General features: G+C 38.1%; 1 protein-coding gene and 1 pseudogene across 3 annotated transcripts in view; both read left to right on the top strand.

The window, feature by feature from the left end:
- BRMS1L (BRMS1 like transcriptional repressor) overlaps positions 1–2,419 on the top strand; it is a 32,619-nt gene extending 30,200 nt beyond the window's left edge. For all 3 annotated transcript variants that reach the window (XM_032871256.1, XM_032871257.1, XM_032871258.1), the window contains one exon: positions 836–2,419. In XM_032871256.1, the coding sequence (XP_032727147.1) occupies positions 836–953 (118 nt within the window). In that variant the 3' untranslated portion in view covers positions 954–2,419. The remainder of the gene's footprint in view (positions 1–835) is intronic.
- A 10,674-nt stretch (positions 2,420–13,093) lies between these two features.
- On the top strand, positions 13,094–13,194 carry LOC116875698 (annotated as a pseudogene).
- The last annotated feature ends 9,044 nt before the right edge of the window (positions 13,195–22,238 follow it).

Raw genomic sequence — 22,238 nt, 5'->3', positions numbered from 1 at the left:
CTTAGACTGTAATTTCATCTGTAAAGTTTTATGATAGTAGGAGCATTATCTACAGTAACTTTCCTCATAGAAGCCACTGAGCTAATTTCTAGGTTCTATGTGCTACCCCTAGATTCTTTGCTTTATCTTACTGCTTTTAAGACATCTTACTGACTACTTAGCATAAATATGATTTAAAAAGAAATTAAATAAGAGTATTAAACACAAATCTATTTTTAAAAATATTTCTACATAAAGATAAGTAGTGTCAAAAAGAATCCATGGAAGTACCATAGATGGTTGACACTGGGAATTAGGCATTGGTATTTCTAAGATTTCCTACACTGGATATTACATGTAAATGATGCATCACTAAATTCTACTCCTAAAACCAGTATTACACTATATGCTGACTAGCTAGAATTTAAATAAAAACTTAAGTGCATACTCTGAAAAAATAAAGCATTTGAAAAAAAAATTAAGACACTGACAAGATTTCCTACAGCCAGAGCTGATATAAATTGGAGGTGTAATACTATGTGATTAGTTTTTTTCAGCTCCCCTTGTTTTTGGGGGGTGGGGTGGAGTGGGGATATAGTAGGAACAATGTGCATTTAATACTTCTAATAGTAAATATGACCGATTCTATTAAGGAAAGAAAGGAGATTGTCTCTTAAGTGTTGCTGAATGTGATGTTTTCGACAACATGCCCTGCTGCTAGTGGTAAATGACAATTATATACCTGAATCTACTCTTGCAGTCTGGTTATTTTGGTTTTATGGCTAGTACTCTAAAATGAGTGGCAGAGGCGTATTGCAATTCATTCATTCATTCCTTTTTCTCCCCCCCTTTTTAGTGCTGTAATTACAACAATTAACCATGATGAAGTTTGGTTTAAGAGGCCTGATGGAAGCAAATCTAAGCTTTACATTTCACAGCTACAGAAAGGAAAATATTCAATTAAACATTCATAATCATGATTTAAGTGTTATCTAAAGCTACCTTATTAGTGTTATCAAGTGTGATGTGCCATGGGAGTTAAAAATGTATTCAATAACTTAATATTCTCATCAAATCATGAGACACTGTATTTGTAGGTAGTACTCTAAGTAGACCTCATATTGATATGTCAATGAGACCGTAATAAAAACTTAATCATGATCATTGCATTTATTTGCCTTTTAGGTCCAATGACCAACAGGTATATATAGTAGGAATTTCTTACTAAATTTTTTTCTTTGTTTTTTAAAAACATTATGGAAATCCATTTTATCTTTAGTGAACTCTGTTGCTAAATGGCTATGTTTGTCTGCAATTTCTTTGATTTTCCATATCTTTGTCACTCATGGTGTTTGTAAATAAGCCTGATAAAATGTTTCCTATAAATGGTTTGTACTAGTACATTAGTGTTAAATGAGAATTGAAATTTAAACATATGTATGTGAGTTATGTATATATGGCATCATCAGCTTATTTAGAACTGATGGCCTTTCTTTACAATCTTGTTTGACCCAAAATGAAACTATTGGGTTTGAAAGCTAAAGGGAGCACTTTTGTAGACTAGCAGCTTTCTTTCTCTTCCTTGATGGTATGGTGGTGACTTATTTTTACAAATTGTACTTAATGTTAATTAGTAAAATTTAGTGTCAAGTAATAACATGCTTTACCCGTATTCCTCGTGAGCCTTTTGAGGGCAAGGCATTCATGATGCCGTGTATAAGTGGTGCATAGTAACTGACGGTTTTGTGGTGCGTGCTGTTCATGTCTGGCCTTCTGAAACAGATTTTTAGTAAGCATTTTCCAGAGGTAAAACTAGGTTCTTATTTTATTCCTAGGGCAAAGTAGACAGGGATAATATTCTTGAATCTATTCCAGAATTAGTATTTTTCTCTTTGGTGTTTCTACACTTTAAGGCCACTTGGTGCAATTTAGAAAGTATTGGCCTCTCTTCCCTTAGCCACATACAAAATTAACTTCTAAAAACCTCAGGAATAGTACAAAGAATTGAAACCCTCAATATGGCAGCATAATTGGCTGTAGTATATATTAGGGTACAACCAAATCAAGTTTTCCTGGTGGTCTTGTGCACTTTAATTTGTTATAATGAGACTGAGGAGGATGAGGAAGAGAGGTACTTACTAACACATAGGGCAGGAATCTCTGCATTATTCCGTTTGTTTTCTTACTATTTTGCCTCTGCAAACATCTTTCTGTGCAGATCACTACTTCACAGTTGCCAAATGTTAAAATATTTGACTTTGAAATTCGTTATCAACAAAGTTATTTACTTTGTTCTGTTTCTAATTAACCTTAGCAAATGTACATAATGTCATAATCCTGTAGTATTTGACAGTACTTATGTATACAATGTTTCATAAGCATTTTTAATAAGATTTGTATTTTTAAATTTAGTATAATAAAAAGATGTGTTTGAGTGTCATTTGTAGTGTCTTGAATTACTCGTGTGTAAGTTCTTTATAACCTGTCCAATTCTAAGAATGATTTCAGCCAATTTACATTAATAGGTACAGAGAGTTGGAGTTGAACAAATATTTCTGCTTCCCTACACCATGGTTCAACCTCTACTGGGGTGTATTTAGGTCTTCAAGATGGCCAAGTTATACTTAATTTTAAAATATACACATATGTTATACTTTAATAAAAATGCACCGCATATGTTGTGAAATTCTAAATAGAAAATCTTAATTTTACAAACTATGATTGAGTGCATTTACTTTGAAAACATTTAACTATAATCTAAAGTATTATAAAATAAATTTATAAATTTTTTTTAAAGATTTTATTTATTTGAAACAGAGAGAGATCACAAGTATGCAGAGAGGCAGGCATAGAGAGAGGAGAAAGCAGGCTCCCCGCTGAGCAGAGAGCCCGATGTGGGCCTCGATCCCAGGACCCTGAGATCATGACCTGAGCCGAAGGCAGAGGCTTAACCCACTGAGCCACCCAGGCGCCCAATTTATAAATATTTTTGTATTTTATATTGGCAGTATGTCATCGGACTCTGGTCAAAAGGTTTAGGAGGACTGTTAGAATCTGTGAAGTGTGATATTATCAGTTGCTGCTGGTCTTGTCATGTTTATAATTAGCCTCTGTTTTAGGATCAGTTTAGGGCCTCTCCTGCCACAGCTCCCAGTTTTTCATAATCAGCCCACCCCTTCCTGCCACTTTCCGTTAAAAAAATACCCCAACCATCATGAATCCAATGCATCACTAATAATTATTAGTAAATTAAGAGCACACTCCTCGGGGCACCTGGGGGGCTCAGTCGTTAAGCCTCTGCCTTCAGCTCAGGTCATGATCCCAGGGTCCTGGGGTCGAGCCCCACATCTCGTTCCCTGCTCCACAGGAAGCCTGCTTCTCCCTCTCCCACTCCCCCTGCTTGTGTTCCCTCTCTAGCTGTGTCTCTCTCTCTGTCAAACAAATAAATAAAATCTTAAAAAAAAAAAAGCACACTCCTCATTCTGTCCCTTTCTCTCATTGGCAGCCTGAGCACTGAGCACTTCTCATTACAGCCTTCCAGAGGCTGTTCTGAAATACACATTGGTACTCAGAACTCAAACCCCACTCAGAGAACTATGTACACCTCACCGATAATTATTTGAAAAGAAAAACATGGGTATTGGCTGTTATTTTGAAGATTTTTTTGTGGACCCAGTAAGTTCAGTACACTAAAACAACTTAAATGAATTTATAAGGTAAAAAAGTAGATGCAGGATGAATACACTAGTTAGGATTTATGTAGTCCCATGCCAAACTGAAATATAAACTATTTTAATTGCTAAAGATAAGGAAATCTAAATTTTTTTAAATGAAAGCTTATAATGCAATATAATGCAATATAAATGCATATTCCTTATATTGTCTTTATGGATGAGCTATAGGAATTGTGGCTGGTAGGTCAGGCGGGATTAACTGAGGCAGTTTACCCTATTGGTCACTGTGGCCCAGTCTTGCTCTTTACTTCACAGGCCCAAAAATTTGAACTTTATTTATATATCCTGTAATGGGCTAAACTGTGCCTTCCACCTCCTTCACCAAATTAATATGATGAAGCCATTACCCCCAGCACCTCAGAATGTGACTATATTTGGAGACTGGGTCTTTAGAGAGGTGATTAGTTAAAATGAGATCATTTTAGGGTGGACCCTAATCCACCTGACTGATAGGAGGAAATCTGGACATCAGACATGGGCATACAGAGCAGAGTGTGTGAGGACAGGGCAAGGTCAATACCTGCTAGCCAAGAAGAGAGACCTAAGAAGAAACCAAACCTCCCAACACCTTCATCCTGGACTTCCAGTGTCCAGCACTGTGAGAAAATAACGTTTCTGTCATTTAAGCCTCCTAGTCTATGGTATTTGGTTACCACAGCCCTAACAGACTGGTAACATGCCCCAAGGTGACAGCTTTGGGGAGGTTAGGCTGACCAACTCACAGAGGTTTGAAGGGGCAGCCAAACGTCAGTTTAATAATTTAAATTGGTAAGTATAATTGAGAAGGAGACTTGACTCCTCAAGTCAGTTCTCTCCTTCTAGGAAAATCTGTGTGAAAGCAACCTTGTGATCAGGATACTTGTTTTGGTGAAACTGGAGTCATCAGTTCTCTGGTGAGGGTATCCCCTTTCTGGCATTGTGCTGGACACACTGCTATCATCTTCACTTTTTTTTTTTTTTTTTTCCTGCTGACCCGGATATCTCCCATTACTGGGCTGTGCAGGCCTTGCCCACTTCTCCCCTTAAGTTCTTTCTGTGCTGTAGCCTTTCCCTCTCTGGCCAGTTTATGGGACCAGAATGGGCCCTGATGCATGGGCAGCCAGTGGTAGTACCGTAATTTTTAATGCTTGCCATGTACCAAGAATTGTATTTGATGTGTAAACAGAATGTTGTTATTTAATATTTTCATGTTCAAAACCAAATGAACATAACGTAAGAATTCTAATGTGTTTACTCTTTATAGATTTATCATATATTAGGAATTTCTGGTCATGAGGTTTGTCCCAAGGTATGAGAGGCAAAATACTATGACATAATTTTTTTGGAGTGTTCTGAAACTGAGTTGATTTTATCTCAAGTTGCTAAACTTTCTGAAAAAAATGTGTGTTTATCTCTCTCTTCCTTCCTCCCCACACATCCACCCACCTGTATTCATCTGTTCATCCAGACATCTATCCATTTATCACTAGGAAGCAACTGTAAGTCCCGAATTTCTTTGCTCCTAAACTTGAAGCTAATGTATTCTCTTTCAAACACATTTTATTATTAAAGGGCAAAGGAAAGTATTATGTCGTAACAGTCTTTAAAGTAAGTCTTTAAAGTTTACTTTGCCTCTCCTTATCTTTTTTCCTGTGTCTGATACAGTTTTGAGGTGGGTGACCTTGCCAGCACACTGTTGTTGCATTCTTTTGAAGACAGAATTGTCATAATTCTAGTCCAGAAGCAGGCCACATGGTAGCTTTCCATCTCTACAGAAAGATTACAGGTAATGTTAAACTGCTTAGAAAACCAGATCCTTGAGCAGAGGCTAAATGATATCTGCTATGAGAGGGATACATAGGAAAAGAAATACCCTATTTCACTTATTATTGAAATAATTAAAAAATGCCATTGTTAATGGCAAAAACAGGTGCTTTTGCTTGTTTGAGGATAAATTTATGATTTCAGTATATTATGCTTAAGTACATCTAAGGAAACTGCACTTATTAAGGAAAACTGATTAAAAAAAAGACTTTAGGAACTGTTAAAATTACTTATTGAAGCCAAACTATGGAAAGAACCTAGATGTCCATCAACAGATGAATGGATAAAGAAGATGTGGTATATATACACGATGGAATACTATGCAGTGATCAAAAGAAATGAAATCTTGCCATTTGCAACGACGTGGATGGAACTAGAGGGTATTATACTTAGCGAAATAAGTCAATCAGAGAAAGACAACTATCATATGATCTCCCTGATATGAGGAAGTGGAGATGCAATGTGGGGGGGCTGGGGGGTCGGAAAAGAAAAAATGAAAGAAGGTGGGATTGGGAGGGAGACAAACCATAAAAGACTCAATCTCAAAAAACAGACCGAGGGTTGCTGGGGGGAGGGGGGACAGGAGAGGGGGTGGGGATATGGATATTGGGGAGGGTATGTGCTATGATGAGTGCTGTGAAATGTGTAAACCTGGCGATTCACAGACCTGTACCCCTGGGGATAAAAATACATTATATGTTTATTTTTAAAAAAATTAATTAAAAAATTACTTATTGGCTACAGCAACATTTTTTTGAAGCTTATACCCCATGGGGTTAACTTATATTTTATAATTATATATGTGTATATATAATAATGGCGTCCCACGACACAAGGGCCAACTTGGTGTGGGTCTTTCCTACAGCAGCCTGAGCTGCACCCTCTTATGCCCAAGGGTTCTGTTGGGGGTCCTCCAGCATATAGGAGGGGGAGCTCACTCACCCACCTTCCCTTTCTTTAGAGCTCTCCTCTCCCTCCCAGGTGCAGCTGCTCAAGGGAGTTCTCAGCACCAGTCACGGTGCAAGCCCTCTCTCTGAGCATGACGCCAAGGTAGGAGGAGACCCCAGGAGGAGAGGCTGCGCTCTGGTCACTCTGCCTGCAAGATGCCTCCTGTACTCAACTGGTTTTCTGACTTGCTCTTTTTCTACCTCCATTTTGAGCTTCAAAAGATTCTGTAAGATTCTAGCCCTATACTGGTTGTTTTTCTGCAGGTAAATAAAATATGGCATAGCAGGACATATTATTTACACTAAAGGAATAGGATGTGTATTCTGCTGCACTTCTCGTTTTCTTTCCTTTTTAATTTTTAAATTTTATTTAAAAAAAATTTTTTTATTTACTTATTTGAGAGAGAGAGAGAGACAAGCAAGACTCTGCGCTGAGCACAGAGCCTGACCCAGGGCTCAATCTCACGTCCCTGAACCCAAACCAAGAGTCAGACGCTCAACTGACTGAACCACGCAGATGCCACAATCCTTTTTTTAATATAATATGTCTTGGTGATCATTCCCTATCAGCCCCCAGAGATCTACCTCATTCTTTTTAATGACTGCATGGTATTCATTTTATGGAATAACCACGTGGAATTCCATGGTATGGAACTGATGAACATGTAGATTTTTCCTCTCCTTTTTTCTTATCAAACAAGGCTGAAGTGAATACTCTTGAACATAACATTCTGACCATGGAAAAGAGTATATTTTTCAAGCGGAATTGCTTGGTCAAGTGGTAAGGGATTTTTATATTTTTTTAGATATTGCCAAATTTCCCTGCAAATAAATTGTACCAATTTACACTCCCAGTAACAGTATACAAGGGTGCCTATTTCTCCTTACACCAGAAACACTGATTCTGGTGATAATTTTTTCTTCCACTGTCTCGGTTTGTTTACTTATTTTTTCTTTAGGCTGCATGATTACCCTCATTCAAGCCCTTTGGGGAGTTCTGCCTCACTTCATCGACTTCGGCTACCACGCGTCTTCTGACAGTCCCAAGCCTAAATCTCTGCTCTCATCCACGGTGTATATTGCACGTTACCTGTGAGGCATCTCCAGCTGCTGGTCACACTTTTTGAAATTCACACATACGAATGAAATACTACCTCTTCTTCATATCCCTCCGCCAACCCCAGTTGTATTCCTCCCTGTTCCCACCCTTGATTCATGCTTCCGTCCCCCCAATTCAGGCCCTGGGCAGGCTGTGCGGCAGCCAACTAAACTCATGGGCTTCAGAGCAAGACTAAGTGTGTGTGAACTCTGCAACTTACCAGCTGTGTGACCGTGGGCAATTTCTTATCCTTCGTGTGCCTCCAAATGTCCTCATCTGAAAATGAAAATAATTTTAAAAGTTCCATAGGTTGTGAGGTTTCAATGAATTAATACATACCATGTGCTTAGAACACAATAAATCCTAGGTAAGGGCCATTAACATATTTCGACTCCTTATATCTAATTATCAAGTCCTATAGATTTTAACTCTGAAACATTTTCTGAAATCACCCCCTTTTGTCCTATGTCCCAGATGCTGCCCTAACTCAAGCCTTTAGTATATTCTATGGGGATGATTGTGATGGCCTAATTGGTCTTCTTGCTTCTTGCTCTTTTTCTTTATAGCAAATGTTTTATTTCTAAAACCCAGAATTTATTATTATTATTATCATGATTATTATTTTACTCCCTGCTGGACCTCAATTCTTTGGTCTGCAGGGCACTACAGTTCCGCTTTTTCCCAGAAAGGCTTTTCCCCCAACGATGTGGCTCCAACTAGAGCACACATTTATTTCTCTCACAGTCTGCCAGTCTTGGTTATAGTTTAGACGAGGTAGGCATGTAACTCGGGCTGCCCCGATTAGAACTCTTTGCTGGGATCTTTCAAGCTGTGACTGTGGAAATAGAAATCGTCTCCCTCTCCTATTGAAACTGGGGAGACAACAAAGTTTGAGAATTACAGGCAATTAATTTACCTACCCTGTGTAGAAAGACAACACAGGTTGCTGAACAGATGGAGGTCAGACAGGTAGTCTCCTGGTGTTTGACCTGCTTCCAGGTGACTCACGTTCCATCTGTACCACGATCTTTCTCATGTCACATGAGAGTCTTCTAATAAATTCCCCTTTTGCCATTTTTTTTAAAGCTAGGTTTCTGACTCTTGCAACATTTATCACAAACGCCAGGGCTTCATATTCTGTTGATTTTCATCTCAAAAATTATAATAAACTTTTGTAATTTCACCACAAATTCAAGGAGCAAAAAATAAGGATATTGATAGAGTTGCAAATGTATATGTGAGAAAGAGAAAACCAGGAACTGCCTGGCACTCACTGCTAGGCCTTGGAGTTCTCTTGTTGAACTTAAACAGCCTTATAAAGCACCAACATTAAACAAGGCCACTCTGCCTGAGATGAAGCGAGACAAAAAAAAAAACAAAAACCCAAGACCTTCTCCCCCTCACAAGCTTGTCTAAGTCTAGATAGAAACAAGGTCAGTCTGCAGACAACAAAAATAGGAAACCTCCCCCTATTGCTAATATGACTGACTGCTGCTTCTTTATCAAATTACATCTTTGGCCTCATTTCATTCCTCCTGTCTTATAAATAAGATTAATCAAGGTGCCCAATCGGAATTGCCCCTGCTTCCTGACACTTTTTCAAGCCCTACCAAAAAAAATCTCCTAATACAGTACAATCCTGTAAGTCCTTTTAAAAATACCTTCTTTCTCAGATACCCACAGTCCCGTATGGCGTATTTTCCCTCACTGCAAGGAGCAAGAGACCCAGCTTGCTTAACTGTAGGTAGGTTCAGGGTGGTCTTTGGCTGGAGGGCATCAATACATGGAACACTGAAAACAGTTTTTTGTTGAAGGGTTTTTCATTGGATTTAACCTAAAGATCCTTACGTATATTTTGGACAGTCTTCTAGGAGCTCGCAGTGTATAATTATAGTTATAATGACTGATAAAACAAACTGTAGGCTTTGATTTTCAATTACATATTATAGCAGAATCATAAAAGACAAGACAAAATGAAAGCACATTTCATGAAAGACATTTGTACTGCAATCTAAGTTAGAGAGCACTTTGCCTTCAAAACCAGAAAATAATGTTAATATTTCTACTGCATTAACCAGGGTCTCTCTCCTAGAAATGTAAAAGCTATAGTACTAATGCATTTTGATTAAATCCTGAAGGTGGCAGTAAATTCCTAGAAAACTAAGGGACTTGGTTTATAATTTTTTTTTTCTAATTATTCAAATTCATATAGTGAGACTGCAGTTGCATTTAATTCTATTGCGTACTAATTAAGGGATCTTCAGGAAGAAGATGAAGTTCTAAACTACGATTATATTGTTATTACTGTTTACCAACTGAAAAGAAGTCACCATGTAAAAGGCTTAGGAACATTGCAACGGATTATATGCTTTAGAGTTACTATAGAAACAAAATATGTAATTAAACAAAAGGAAACATTAGAACTTTTAATACAGATCAAAGTACTCTGAAGGGATGTGGCATTAAAGTTTCTATTTCCCTATTAAATTTATAACCCTGTTGGTAAACTTTTTGCCCCACACTTTCCCAATTTTATTTTCAATATTCTTAAAATAGAATTTTCTATGGTTGTGTTTTTCCCCAAGGATCTACTGATAATCAACAGATTCTCTAGACTTATTGATCAGGAAGGGCCTAACTAGTAATTTCATACAGAAAATTCACAAATAGCAAATTAATAAATATTAATTCATACTGGAAAATGAATTTATTGATCTTTTTTAAAAAAGATTTTATTTATTTATTTGACAGATCACAAGTAGGCAGAGAGGCAGGCAGAGATAGAGAAGGGAGGAAGCAGGCTCCCCGCTGAGCAGAGAGCCCAAATTCGGGGCTCTATCCCAGGACCCTGAGATCATGACCTGAGCCGAAGGCAGAGGCTTTAAACCACTGAGCCACCCAGGCGCCCCAATTTATTGATCTTTATATAAAGATCTAAAACTAGATTGTTTCATAGTTTCTTCTGTTGAGGGTAAACACTACCACTGGTACATTGAGTTATACCCAAAGTTATTGTGAGGTTTTAGTAGGTACAAGATTATCAGAGCTTTGAAAATTAGGAACTGGGGGCACCTGGATGGCTTAGTGGGTTGAGCCTCTGCCTTCAGCTCGGGTTGTGATCTCGGGGTCCTGGGATTGAGTCCGGTGTCACGCTCCCTGCTCGGCGGGGAGCCTGCTTCCCCACCCACCCCCCTGCCTGCCTCTCTGCCTGCTTGTGATCTCTGTCTGTCAAATAAATAAATAAAATCTTTAAAAATAATAATAAATAATTAAAGAAAAGAAAATTAGGAACTGTGAAATTTCTATAATCCTTTTAGAAAAAAAGTTAAGCAGGTACTATATATATTAGTGTGTAAATGCACAAAATAGTTAATTTTGTTGAGCAAGGTAAGTGATGTTGATATTTAAAATATCTTCCTATAACTATGCTAATACACAGATAATTATCAGTTTAGAAACTAATGGGTGATTTGAATTTTCAAGATGTTATTTCATTCCTCCATTTAATTTTATTTAACTTTATTTTTAAGGCTGTTCTATAGTAATAAACTGTTAACCATGGTAAATGTAAATTTAACTTTATAAGTCCAAGAACTTATCTTTATTCTTCTTTATGATAATCTCTTTTAGGCAGTTAGAAAGTTCACATAAAGACTGAAAAAGGATTTGGGGTGCCTGGGTGGCTTGGTGGGTTAAGGCCTCTGCCTTCAGCTCAGGTCATGGTCCCAGTGTCCTGGGATCGAGCCCCACATCGGGCTCTCTGCTCGGCAGGGAACCTGCTTTCTCCTCTCTCTCTCTGCCTGCCTCTCTGCCTACTTGTGATCTCTGTCTGTCAAATAAATAAATAAAATCTTAAAAAAAAAAAAGACTGAACAAGGATTAGTTAGGAGTTTGTTTTGAGCAGGGAAAAATGTAAAGTTGGAAACACAGACACACAGCATATATTTATCCCAGAAATACTGACACCTGTTCATAAAAAAAAGTCCAAAACAATTATTTTTAACATAACATTTATTCTCAACAATTATAAGTGAATAGTCCATTTCATCTTCAAACAGTGCTTAGATTTGTTTGTAATCCTCGAAAACTTGTAATAAAAACAAAACAGGAAAAAAACTGTAGGCTTTGTATAATTTTGAGGTGTTTTAACCTTGGTGCTTGGTGCTTGAGTTCTATTTGGTTACTTGGAGAACATAGCAGTAAATATAAATATAACCCCCTATGAGTGATCACCATCTTAAAAATATGTACCAATGGGGTCTGCATTATTTTAATTGTTGACTAGTGGTAGTGAATGCTGGCTACCAGCAGAGGGCGCTTTGAGGTTTATCTGTTAGAATTCCAACGCCTTGGGGGCTGACAAATACAGACTATTTGTCTTCAAACTGACTTCCTAAGAGTGAAGACATTTCTAGTATTTCTTTATTTTCTCTGACTTATTGTCTAATTTTACAAACCCCTACACTGTCTGGCAAGGGATGAGAAGGGTATTTAAAAAACTCAGCGGCAGTTTCCAGATGAGGGAATGAGCAGATGAGTAAGAAATGGTCCCATGGGATGAGATTTAAGGGAGATTTAAGGAAACTCCCTGCATTTTTTTCTCTCAGCCCCTTCAAACTCCATCACCACTATCAGCAGTTCTCCCCTACAGATCTGTATGGAGCCCAGAAACAAAAGCATGTGGTTTTAAAACAGTCTAGTTTAGTCAATAAGAAAATGAACGCCAAATGGAAAAGAGGAAGCCCAAGGGGGAATCAGTGCTGAAGTAGCCTTCTGGGCAGTGGCTGTCATACTTTTTGACAGAGAACATATCCTATTACATTCATTGAATGTACACACACATATGCCATCCATACATCTAAAACAAAAGCATCTTGAAGCAGTATTTACCTTTACAATGTATGAAAAATATGTATAATTTCTGTTGTCTTTTTTTTTTTTTTTCAAGTAGGCTCTACACCCAACGTGGGGCTTGAACTGAGGACACTATGATCAAGAGTTGCATGCTCCACCAAGTGAGCCAGCCAGGTGCCCTGAGAGATATATGACTTTTAAATAATTAAATGAAATATAGAAAATAAATTCTAACAGGGTTTTTCAAGGAAACTGACAAACTTGTTTGGTAATGGAAGAACAAAAGGCCAAGAATAGTCACAATGCTTCCAAAGAAGAAATGGATTTAAAATTGAGCAGGATAGAGACAGCAGAGATGAAGAAAAGGGAAGGTTCAGACTGAAGTGGGGTTTTGCAATAGAACCAGAAAAATCTCAGAAAACAAACCACTCTATTATTGAGCCCCATACAAAAAAAACTAAAGAGGGAACTCTGTGATGTTAGAGGCTTCCTGTGCCTTGCTCAGTGTAGATGTCCAGGAAAACCATTTTTAAATAAAAATAACAAGTATGAAGGTCAAATCCCATGCAAAATTATTATAATAAAAGAAAAAGAAGTAGAATAACTTGTTTCTATGCCAGAAAGACATACCCATGATACAGATCAAACTGTGATCTACTGTGCTCCCCTAAGTGAGACTGAGCATCAGATATACTACAACTGGAACGATATACAGAGAAAATCAGCATGGTTCCTTCATGAGGCTGACATGCACATTTGCGAAGCATTCCATACTTAAAAACAACAAAAAACCCCCCACAAAACCCCCCCGTGATCTGCTATTTCAAAATAACTAAAAGATATTAAGAAAATGTTACATGAAAAAACAAAATACTTTAGTCTTCCCTTATTCACAGTTTCGCTGTCCATGGTTTCAGTTACTTGAAATCACTGTGGTGGGGAAGCAGGTGATCCGCCTCCTGGCATATCATTGGAAGGTCCGTAGCCTCCTAACATTGCATCACAACACCTACACCACTCACCTCACTTCATCTCATCATGTGCGCATTTTATCATCTCACATCATTGTCATAAGATGGGGGAGTACAGTCCAATATTTTGAGAGAGAAACCACGTTCACACAACTTTCCTTACAGCATATTGTTATAACTGTTCTATTTCATTATTAGTTATTGTTACTAATCCCTTATTGTGCTTAATTTATAAATTAAACTTTATCATAGGTATGTTCGTATAGGGAAAAATGTATGTAGGGTTTGGTGGAACAGATTCTGCACAGATAAGCAGAATCTGCTATACCTCATAATTAGAAAAACTCAGAAATGAGGTTACAGAACTCAGCAAAGAATAAAAAGTAAAGAAAATAGTTTTTTTATTTTTTTATTTTTATTTTTTTCTAAAGATTTTATTTATTTAATTTGACAGAGTGAGATCACAAGTGGGCAGAGAGGCAGGCAGAGAGAGAGAGGGAAGCAGGCTCCCCGCTGAGCAGAGAGCCCGATGTGGGGCTTGATCCCAGGACCCTGAGATCATGACCTGAGCCGAAGGCAGAGGCTTAACCCACTGAGCCACTCAGGTGCCCCCAAAATAGTTATTTTAAAAATTAAGACTAAACTAGAAGGAACACAAGTGTGAACAAACCTGGGGCTCCTGGGTGGCTCAGCTGGTTAAGCAACTGCCTTCGGCTCAGGTCATGATCCCGGAGTCCTGGGATCAAGTCCCATATAGGGCTCCCTGCTTGGTGGGGAGTCTGCTTCTCCCTCTCACCTCTCCCCTTTCATGCTCTCTCTCTCAAATAAATATATAAAATCTTCAAAAATAATTAAAAAAAGAGTGAATAAACCCATTACATATTGCCTTAAAAGAAACAAAAGGTGAAAAGAGGAAAATTTAAAAACAAAAACAAAAAATCAATGAAGTAGGAGATTGAAGGGATTCAAGAGGAAGAGGAGGTAATAAATACTGAGTATGGAAAAAGAAGATTGGTTACCTGGATTATGGCACCCTTAAAGAAGAAGGCGAAAGTAAAAGAACAGAACAAATACTAAATACTCTCATTAAGAAAACTTACCTGAAATAAAAAAGATTTGAATTTCACACTGAGAGCATAATTGAGAATACTAAGTTAGAAGGACATATTCCAGTAAGATTACTGAACGAAAAGGAAAAGGAACAAACTGGGGGAATATCTAGGAAAAAAGAACATGTGACTTATAAGGAAAAGAAAATTAGGTTATCACTGGATTTTTCAACAGAGTGCTTTATCCCAGAAAAATGGATTAGCACACTGAATATATTTAAGGAAATAAAGTGTGAGCCAAGGATTTTATATTCTGTAAAACTGACTTCAGAGATAAAAAGCAAGAACTGTGAAAAAACAAGAACCCAGGGAACATTATTCCAGTGAACGCTACCTAAGGAATCTACAAGAGAATGAGCGTTACACAATAAAAATGACTAGAGAGACAATCAAAATAAGGACTGATGAGGATTAAATATATGGTTAACATAAATTTCAAATTAAAATACCTCATTTTTCAGCTTATACCTATAACTTCATTGTAACATTCTATTTCTTACAAAGTTCACTACCAGTTTTTAAAATTATATCATCAACAATTGTGTCACAAAAATCAGACTTGAATAAATGCATGATTCCTATCTGATTCTGCAAAGAAGTCACTCGTATCATTGATGAATTAGAGTCTTTCTAAGTTATTTATTTATTTATTTAGAGAGTGCACATGAGTGGGGGGAGGGGTAAAGGGAGAGGGACACAGAGAATCTCAAGCAGACCCCCCACAGATTGGGGATCCCAATGAGGGCCAATCCCACAACCCTGAGATCATGACCTGAAATCATGAAATCAAGTCTTGATCATGAAATCAAGAGTTGAACACTCCATCCACTGAGTTACCCAGGTGCCCTGAATGAGATTCCTTTTTAACATGAATGAAGGTTGCTATTTTTGTTTCTGTTAATGAGTGAGACAAATGTGAAACACTGAAGACATGTAAGAGAAGTTCACTCATTTGTCAATGATGCAAGTGACCTCTTTGATGAACTAGGTAATAGTTTTCAAATATTTCCTCATTTTTGGGGTGCTATTCAAAATGGCTACAGGCACAATACCCTTCTAAGTTTAATTGCATTATTAACATTTTCTGTATCACTTTCAAAGTCTAGACAATCATAAAAAACAAAAAATCAAGTCCTAATTTGTTTCATTTACCAATTTCTGGGTGTGAATATTCCCACTCTGGTTGATTTCAGGATACCAATGTGATGTCACTGAATGTGGAGTTGAGAAACGTTGTGCAGTGGTCACCATTACATAGTAATATAGTGTTTCCACCATGCAGATAGAACAGATGTAAATAACATGAAAAGCATAGCGAGTCATAGCATGTAGCAAAATGATTAGGAACATCAGAGGTTTGAGTATTTCCTACCTTTACTTTTAATACACGTAGTGGTTAAGTTTATATAATTTAGTTTTGATAATGTACATGTTTAAAAACCAGCTTGCAAATTTCCTGAGTATATAACAGTTCGCTGTCCTGAGCTGGTATGAGCTGGTCCAGTACACCACTGGGTAAGAGGGAGATAGTGTAGTATGTAATGGTCTGAAAAAGTAAATGGAGTATAACTATCTTAAGAATAGAAGAATGGGTGAATTCTTAAAATGTCTTCAGGACTCATATTGGTGGTAATATTAGTATTATTATTCTTAGACTGCTGTGTGTGTAGTATAAGATAAAATAAATGAGTAGTTATGGGACATATTAATTTTATGATCCTCTATATTCTTGAGAATCAGAATTCTCATATGGAAAAAAGGAGATACAAAAATAATAGAAAAGAGGTTACATAAAAGCTTGAGTTGGAATTGGAACTCTCATTCTGGATGCAACAAATAAACAGTGATCAACCCAGTAACAACAAAGATCTTTTGTGCCTAGTTTGTGGTACAATCTACAATTCTTAGGACAATTTTCATTAAAAGAAACTGGAGCTTGTTAAAGAAATGGACAGATCTAGGAGTTGGGCAAGAAATGAATAAAACAAGTCTAGAATATCCTATATTACTAGATAGAGAACTATCTTATTAGAGTCATGTCAATGATTCAGGGACCAGCTTTAGTGGGCTCCTAATAGCTGTAAAATTTTGGACAACTGGAGCTCAATAATGACAAATATTACAACAGGCTGAAGCCCATCAAAATATTTAAAATGCAAGGTTCATAATGATTGTGTGTGTGTGTGTGTGTGTGTGTGTGTGTAACTTTGGGAAATGATAAAGAAACAATTCATTATCTTGAAAACTGATAAAGGAACGGAATCCCAACATCTACCCTGCCTTTCCTATGTGCATTGCACCTCTTGGTGATAGAAGAGTAGATGAGGAGGGGCGCCTGGGTGGTTTAGTTGGTCAAGCATCTGTCTTCGGCTCAGGTCAGGATCCCAGGGTCCTGGGATCTAGCCCCACATCAGGCTCCCTGCTCAGCGGGAGTCTCCTTCTCCCTCTCCCTCTACCTGCCACTCCCCCTGCTTGTACTCTCTTGCTTGCTCATTCTCTCACTCTCTCTCGCAAATAAATAAAATCTTAAAAAAAAAAAAAAGAAAAAAAGAGTAGATGAGGAGAAATGTGTTACTATAAAGGTAATCCAACAAATAAAATGACAGAATTTGCATATCAGCGTTTGGCAATTTCTAATGAAAGGCTATTAAGCCCAAAATGTCAATGGCTGCTAAGTTCACAAAATTAAGAGATCATCAGAATTATATGTCTCTTATAATTTTGAACTTGAGTCTGATCCAGTCTTTGGATTCAGGTGACAATTTGCAGAAATTCAGAGGACAGAAGAAAATCTTGGGGTTGTATTAAGAATATGCAAAAAAAAAAAAAAAGAATATGCAATCAGCAAAATCAGTTTGTGGGAACCTTTATAGGTCAAATAGCCCAAGTTCCTCAAAAGAAAGACTGTAAGGAAATGAAGGGATAGAAGAATTTATAGAGCAGGAGATACTTAGAAGATGTATAATTTTTTTAAACCAGGCAAGACTAACTGATAGTGTGATGGGATCCGTGTTTGGGTGACAAAACTCTTTTTACAAAGCAAGGAAGTGGTTGTTATAAAAGCCGGATGGTGGTTATTTATGTGAGAAGGGTTGTGACTGGGATGGAACACATGGAAGTAGCTTCAGGAGCTGCTGGCAACAATCTACTTCTTGACTAAGGTGATGTTTGCCTTATGGTAATTTCTTGGGTTACTCATTTGTTTTATATGATTGTTACGTCTTCACTTCTATTTTACAATAAAATGATTCTAAAAAATTATTTCCAGGTGGATTTTTGGCTTGCACCAACATACTCAACCATCTGACCTATGAACCAGACCTCAAGTTTTTCTTCCTGTCAGCTGATTGTAGGGAACGTCTAGTAGGCCAAGGTGTGAGCTGAGGGAAAGGTGTTGGTGCAACAGAGGCAGGCACATGGGATACAGGTTGGTGTTATTTATCTGTGCCCTCTGGATCTGTGCAGTCCTTTCTTTCTTCCCTGCCCCAACTTACATATTACTGGATGCAACTCTTGCTGAATAGCTCTGGTCACACAGTCACTTACTGTCCCATGGTCAGGGGCTCAGTCTCTGTAAAAGCCCAATAGCAAATCAGAAGCTGCTTTTCAAATGATGCATAATTTTCTGCTGTTGTTCCAAAACACTGGGGTCTGCAGTCCAGCTCTCCTATTTGAGACTTGCCAGAGATGGCAAAGCATCCTTGTCTACCAAACATGTCTAGCACACAGTATTTGCTGGATGGTAACCTATACGCCAGGGTTGCTTGTAGCATAGACTAAGCCTGCTGCAGACCCCCTCTCTTGCCCTTACTGGCAGCATTTGGAGTCATCTGAGCAATGGGTTGGATTCCCAAATGTGTGCATGGTCTCCAAAATCTGAAGATGGGTTCCACTCACTGCACCTTTCTTAGTAGGAGATGCAAGGTTCAGTAAGGTGTTCTTAACCTTAGATAATACACTTCAGCATGACCCCCTATCCAGTCTCACTCAGTACCCTAACTTCATTATTGGGGCAGGTCCTGCGATCACTGCAGGGTCTTCTTCCACTTTCCAATGCACACTGTTTCTTATCAGAGCATTTAGAGTACTTGCCCCCTCTCCCCAGCCCCAATCCCTAGGTTGATTAATAAGATGCCTCAATACAACTGGCCAGCATAGCATTTTGTGAAATGTCCAGGCAATCCAAATTCCTTTGGCCTATACTGTAATAGACAGCAGGAGAATTAATTTAACCAATATAACCCTGGGACAAGACCATGAATGTGAACTGATGTCTGGTGCAAGTGAGTGTGAATTGCTTCTGATGTTTTTTCCTGGTAAAGATTTAAAAGACTACATTTGCTAGATTAATGGCTACACACCACATGCCAGAGCTTATCAGTCTGTTCCATTAAACATAGCACACATCAAAAATCAACACAGCAGCGGGGGCTGGGGCTATCACTTGGCTCAGTTTATAGCAGCCGAATGTTCTGCTATGATCAGTATAAGTATTACTGGACCTGTACCTTAAAGAGATATGACGAGGACCACTGCCCTACCTCTTTTACCTTTTTTTTTTTTTTTTTTAAGACAGAGTGAGTGAGGGAGTGCAAGAGGGCTTGTGTGGGGGCAGGGAGAGAAGGGGAGGGAGGGAGAAAATTTTAGGCAGGATCTATGGACCAGACGCGGAACACGCCGCCCCCACCCCCTCCCTGCTTGCTGGCAGCTGGGGCTCCATCTCAGGACCCTGAGGTCATGACCTGAGTCAAAATCAAGAGTCAGAGGAGGCTTAACCCACTGAGCTACCCAGGTGCTCCTCTTTCTTACATTTTTAAGGATGTCATTACACTGACATTTCACCCAGCCTACAGTATTACTTTTAGTTTACTTATAATTTACCGATAAATTATTCTGAATCTCAATTTTCAAGTCATATGTATGCTCGATTTGTGTTGCTATAAACAAAATCTATAAAGACATCTTAAAAACTTAAAAGTTTCTAAATTTTCTGGTTATTATAAGATTTAATAAGATTTTATACAAGTAAAGTTATAGTTTAAATCTATTGGTAGATTTATATAAACTGAACAATATTCCACAATTCTGCAAGAAGTTTGTTTTTTTTTTTTTTTTTGCACTATAACTGATTTTCTCTTTTGTACATATTTTGATATGACTGTCAAGATTCTCTAGAAAAAGAGAACCAACAGGATTTATATAGGAAGAGATTTATTATATGGAATTGGCTCACTTGATGATGGAAGCTGAAAAGTCCAACCATTTGCAAACCGGAAGTCCAGGAAAAACTGATGGTGGAATCCTGTCACCAGAGACGGGTTCTTGGGCCCCACAACGATAGAAACTACCAGGCTGGGCCCAAAAGGCAAAGGGATATGTAAGGCTTCATTGGCGCTCAAGCACCAGCTAAACCGAGACACGGCACAAACACATAAAGTTGTTTAGCTGCCTTCCGGCAACTGCTGTTAAGACCCTGCTTAGATACAGAAAAATTCCCTTCACGGTTCAAAACGCTAATAATGGAAAAGAGTGGGGGGAGAGTGCTTCCTCCTGATTGGTTGGAAGGCCTTATTTTTGATTGGTTGGAAGGACCTATTCTGATTGGTTGATATTGGCAGGCAATTCGGGCAGCTCATTGGTGGTTTTTGGAGATGGCTTGCCCCTTATATATGGCGCTGCATGACGGTTGTACTCTGGTTGTGTGCTGTGTTTCTCTTGGTTCTTGTTCCAGTAGTCCCTCACTGTCTCAACCTCACTCTAAACTGGAAGACCCTGGAGAAACAGGAGAGAAGATGACATAAAGACCATTGCGAGGGAGGGAGACGACTATGTTCCAACTCAGCATTTGGGCGGGACGTAAAAGGGGGGCCAAATTCCTCTTCCTCCTCCATTTTGTTCTATTTATACCATCACTGGGGAGCGCAACCTACTTTTCTGAGTCCACCAGTTCGAATGTTAATCTCATCTGGAAAAAGCCTCACAGACACACCCAGGAATAATGGTTAGTATGGCCACCCTTTGGTACACAAAATGAACCATCACAGGCAGGTAACTGTCTCTTTTTTCCTTCTTTGATAATTGAATTGTTTCCAAATGAATTTTTAAATTTGGGAGTTTTAAAGCTTTCATTTGTACATATATTATTAGAAATTGAGATGTTTATTTGGATTTTGCAGATTTATTAAGATATTTAAAGAAAACATTTATTGCTAGGTCTGGCACATAAGTTTTTCTTTTAAAAAAATATAGTAGTTTGGGGGCGCCTGGGTGGTTTAGTAGATTAAGCGTCTGCCCTTTGCTCAGGTCATGATCCCAGTCTCCTGGAATCAAGCCGGGCATCCTGCTCCTTGCTCAGCTGGGAGACCACTTCTCACTCTGCTGCAGCTCCCCACTCTGTTGCTGCTCTCACTGCTTGTGCTTGCTCTCTCTGTCAAAAAAATATAAATTTAAAAAATACATATTTTTAAAGTAGTTCATGGTGCACCTGGGTGGCTCAGTTGGTTAAAGCGTGTGCCTTTGGCTCAGATCATAACTTTGTGGGATTGAGCCCCACCTTGGGGTCCCTGCTCAGGGAGCCTGCTTCTCTCTTTCCCTCTGGTGCTCCACCTGCTTGGGCTCTCTCTCGGGCACTTTCTCTCTCAAATAAATTAAAAAAAAAAAAAAAAAACCTTAAAAAAAAAAAATGTAGTTTAGGGGCACCTGGCCAGCTCAGTTGGTGGAGCATGAGATTCTTCATCTTGAGTTGTGAGTTCAAGCCCCATACTGGGTGCAGACATTAAAAAATATAAATCTTTTTAAAAAAATATAAAAAATATAAATTATATATAATTTAAAATATATAAATATAAATATATAAAATATATAAATAATATATTTTTAAAAAATACAAATATAAATCTTAAAAAAATATAAATCTTTTTTAAAAAAATGTAGTTTAATAACATCTAAGATTGGGGCATCTGGGTGGCTCAGTGGGTTAAAGCCTCTCCTTTCCGCTCAGGTTATGATCCCAGGGTCCTGGGATCGAGCCCCACATTGGGCTCTCTGCTCTGCAGGGAGCCTGCTTCCTCCTCTCTCTCTCTCTCTGCCTGCCTCTCTGCCCACTTGTGATCTCTGTCAAATAAATAAATAAAATCTTTAAAAAAATAATATCTAAGATTACTTCTTATTGCAGTGAATGCTATTTTTTTTAAAAGATTTATTTATTTAAAAGAGAAAGTGTATGCATATGAGTGAGGAGGAGGGGTAGGGGGCAGGGGAGAGAGAATCTAAGACTCCACACTGAGAATGGAATCTTGAGTCCGGGCTGGAATCCCAGGATCCCAGGATCATGACCTGAGCTGAAATTAAGAGTCAGATGCTCAATCTACTGAGTCACCCAGGTGCCTCTTAATATTATTGCTATTTAAATCTCAAGATCCAGCACTTGAACACAGATCTATAATTTTTTTACTTTGTAATTGTTTTCCTCTAATAATAAAACCTTTTATAGAAAAGTTTGTATGAGTTCTGTTATAGTGTTACAATGATTATACTAGAAAAATGTCCCATTTCCTAATATCGCTTATAGAAAGCACACTGAAAGTTTGTAATGAGACATTTAAAAGTCTCGAGAATCTTAATACTTTATTTCTAACACCAGAAAAAAATGCTTTCTTAGTTCTCTTCATAACCAACTGTGAATTGCATTAATGTAAAATTCAACTGGAACATTCAACAATAATTTTCAGTGATCATACTGA

Source organism: Lontra canadensis, unplaced genomic scaffold (assembly GCF_010015895.1).
Source record: "Lontra canadensis isolate GAN:19392208 unplaced genomic scaffold, GSC_riverotter_1.0 scaffold42, whole genome shotgun sequence".
In the NCBI taxonomy this organism is placed as follows: domain Eukaryota; kingdom Metazoa; phylum Chordata; class Mammalia; order Carnivora; family Mustelidae; genus Lontra; species Lontra canadensis.
The sequence above is the reverse complement of the archived record's forward strand: the minus strand, read 5'-3'. Positions and strand labels throughout refer to the sequence as shown.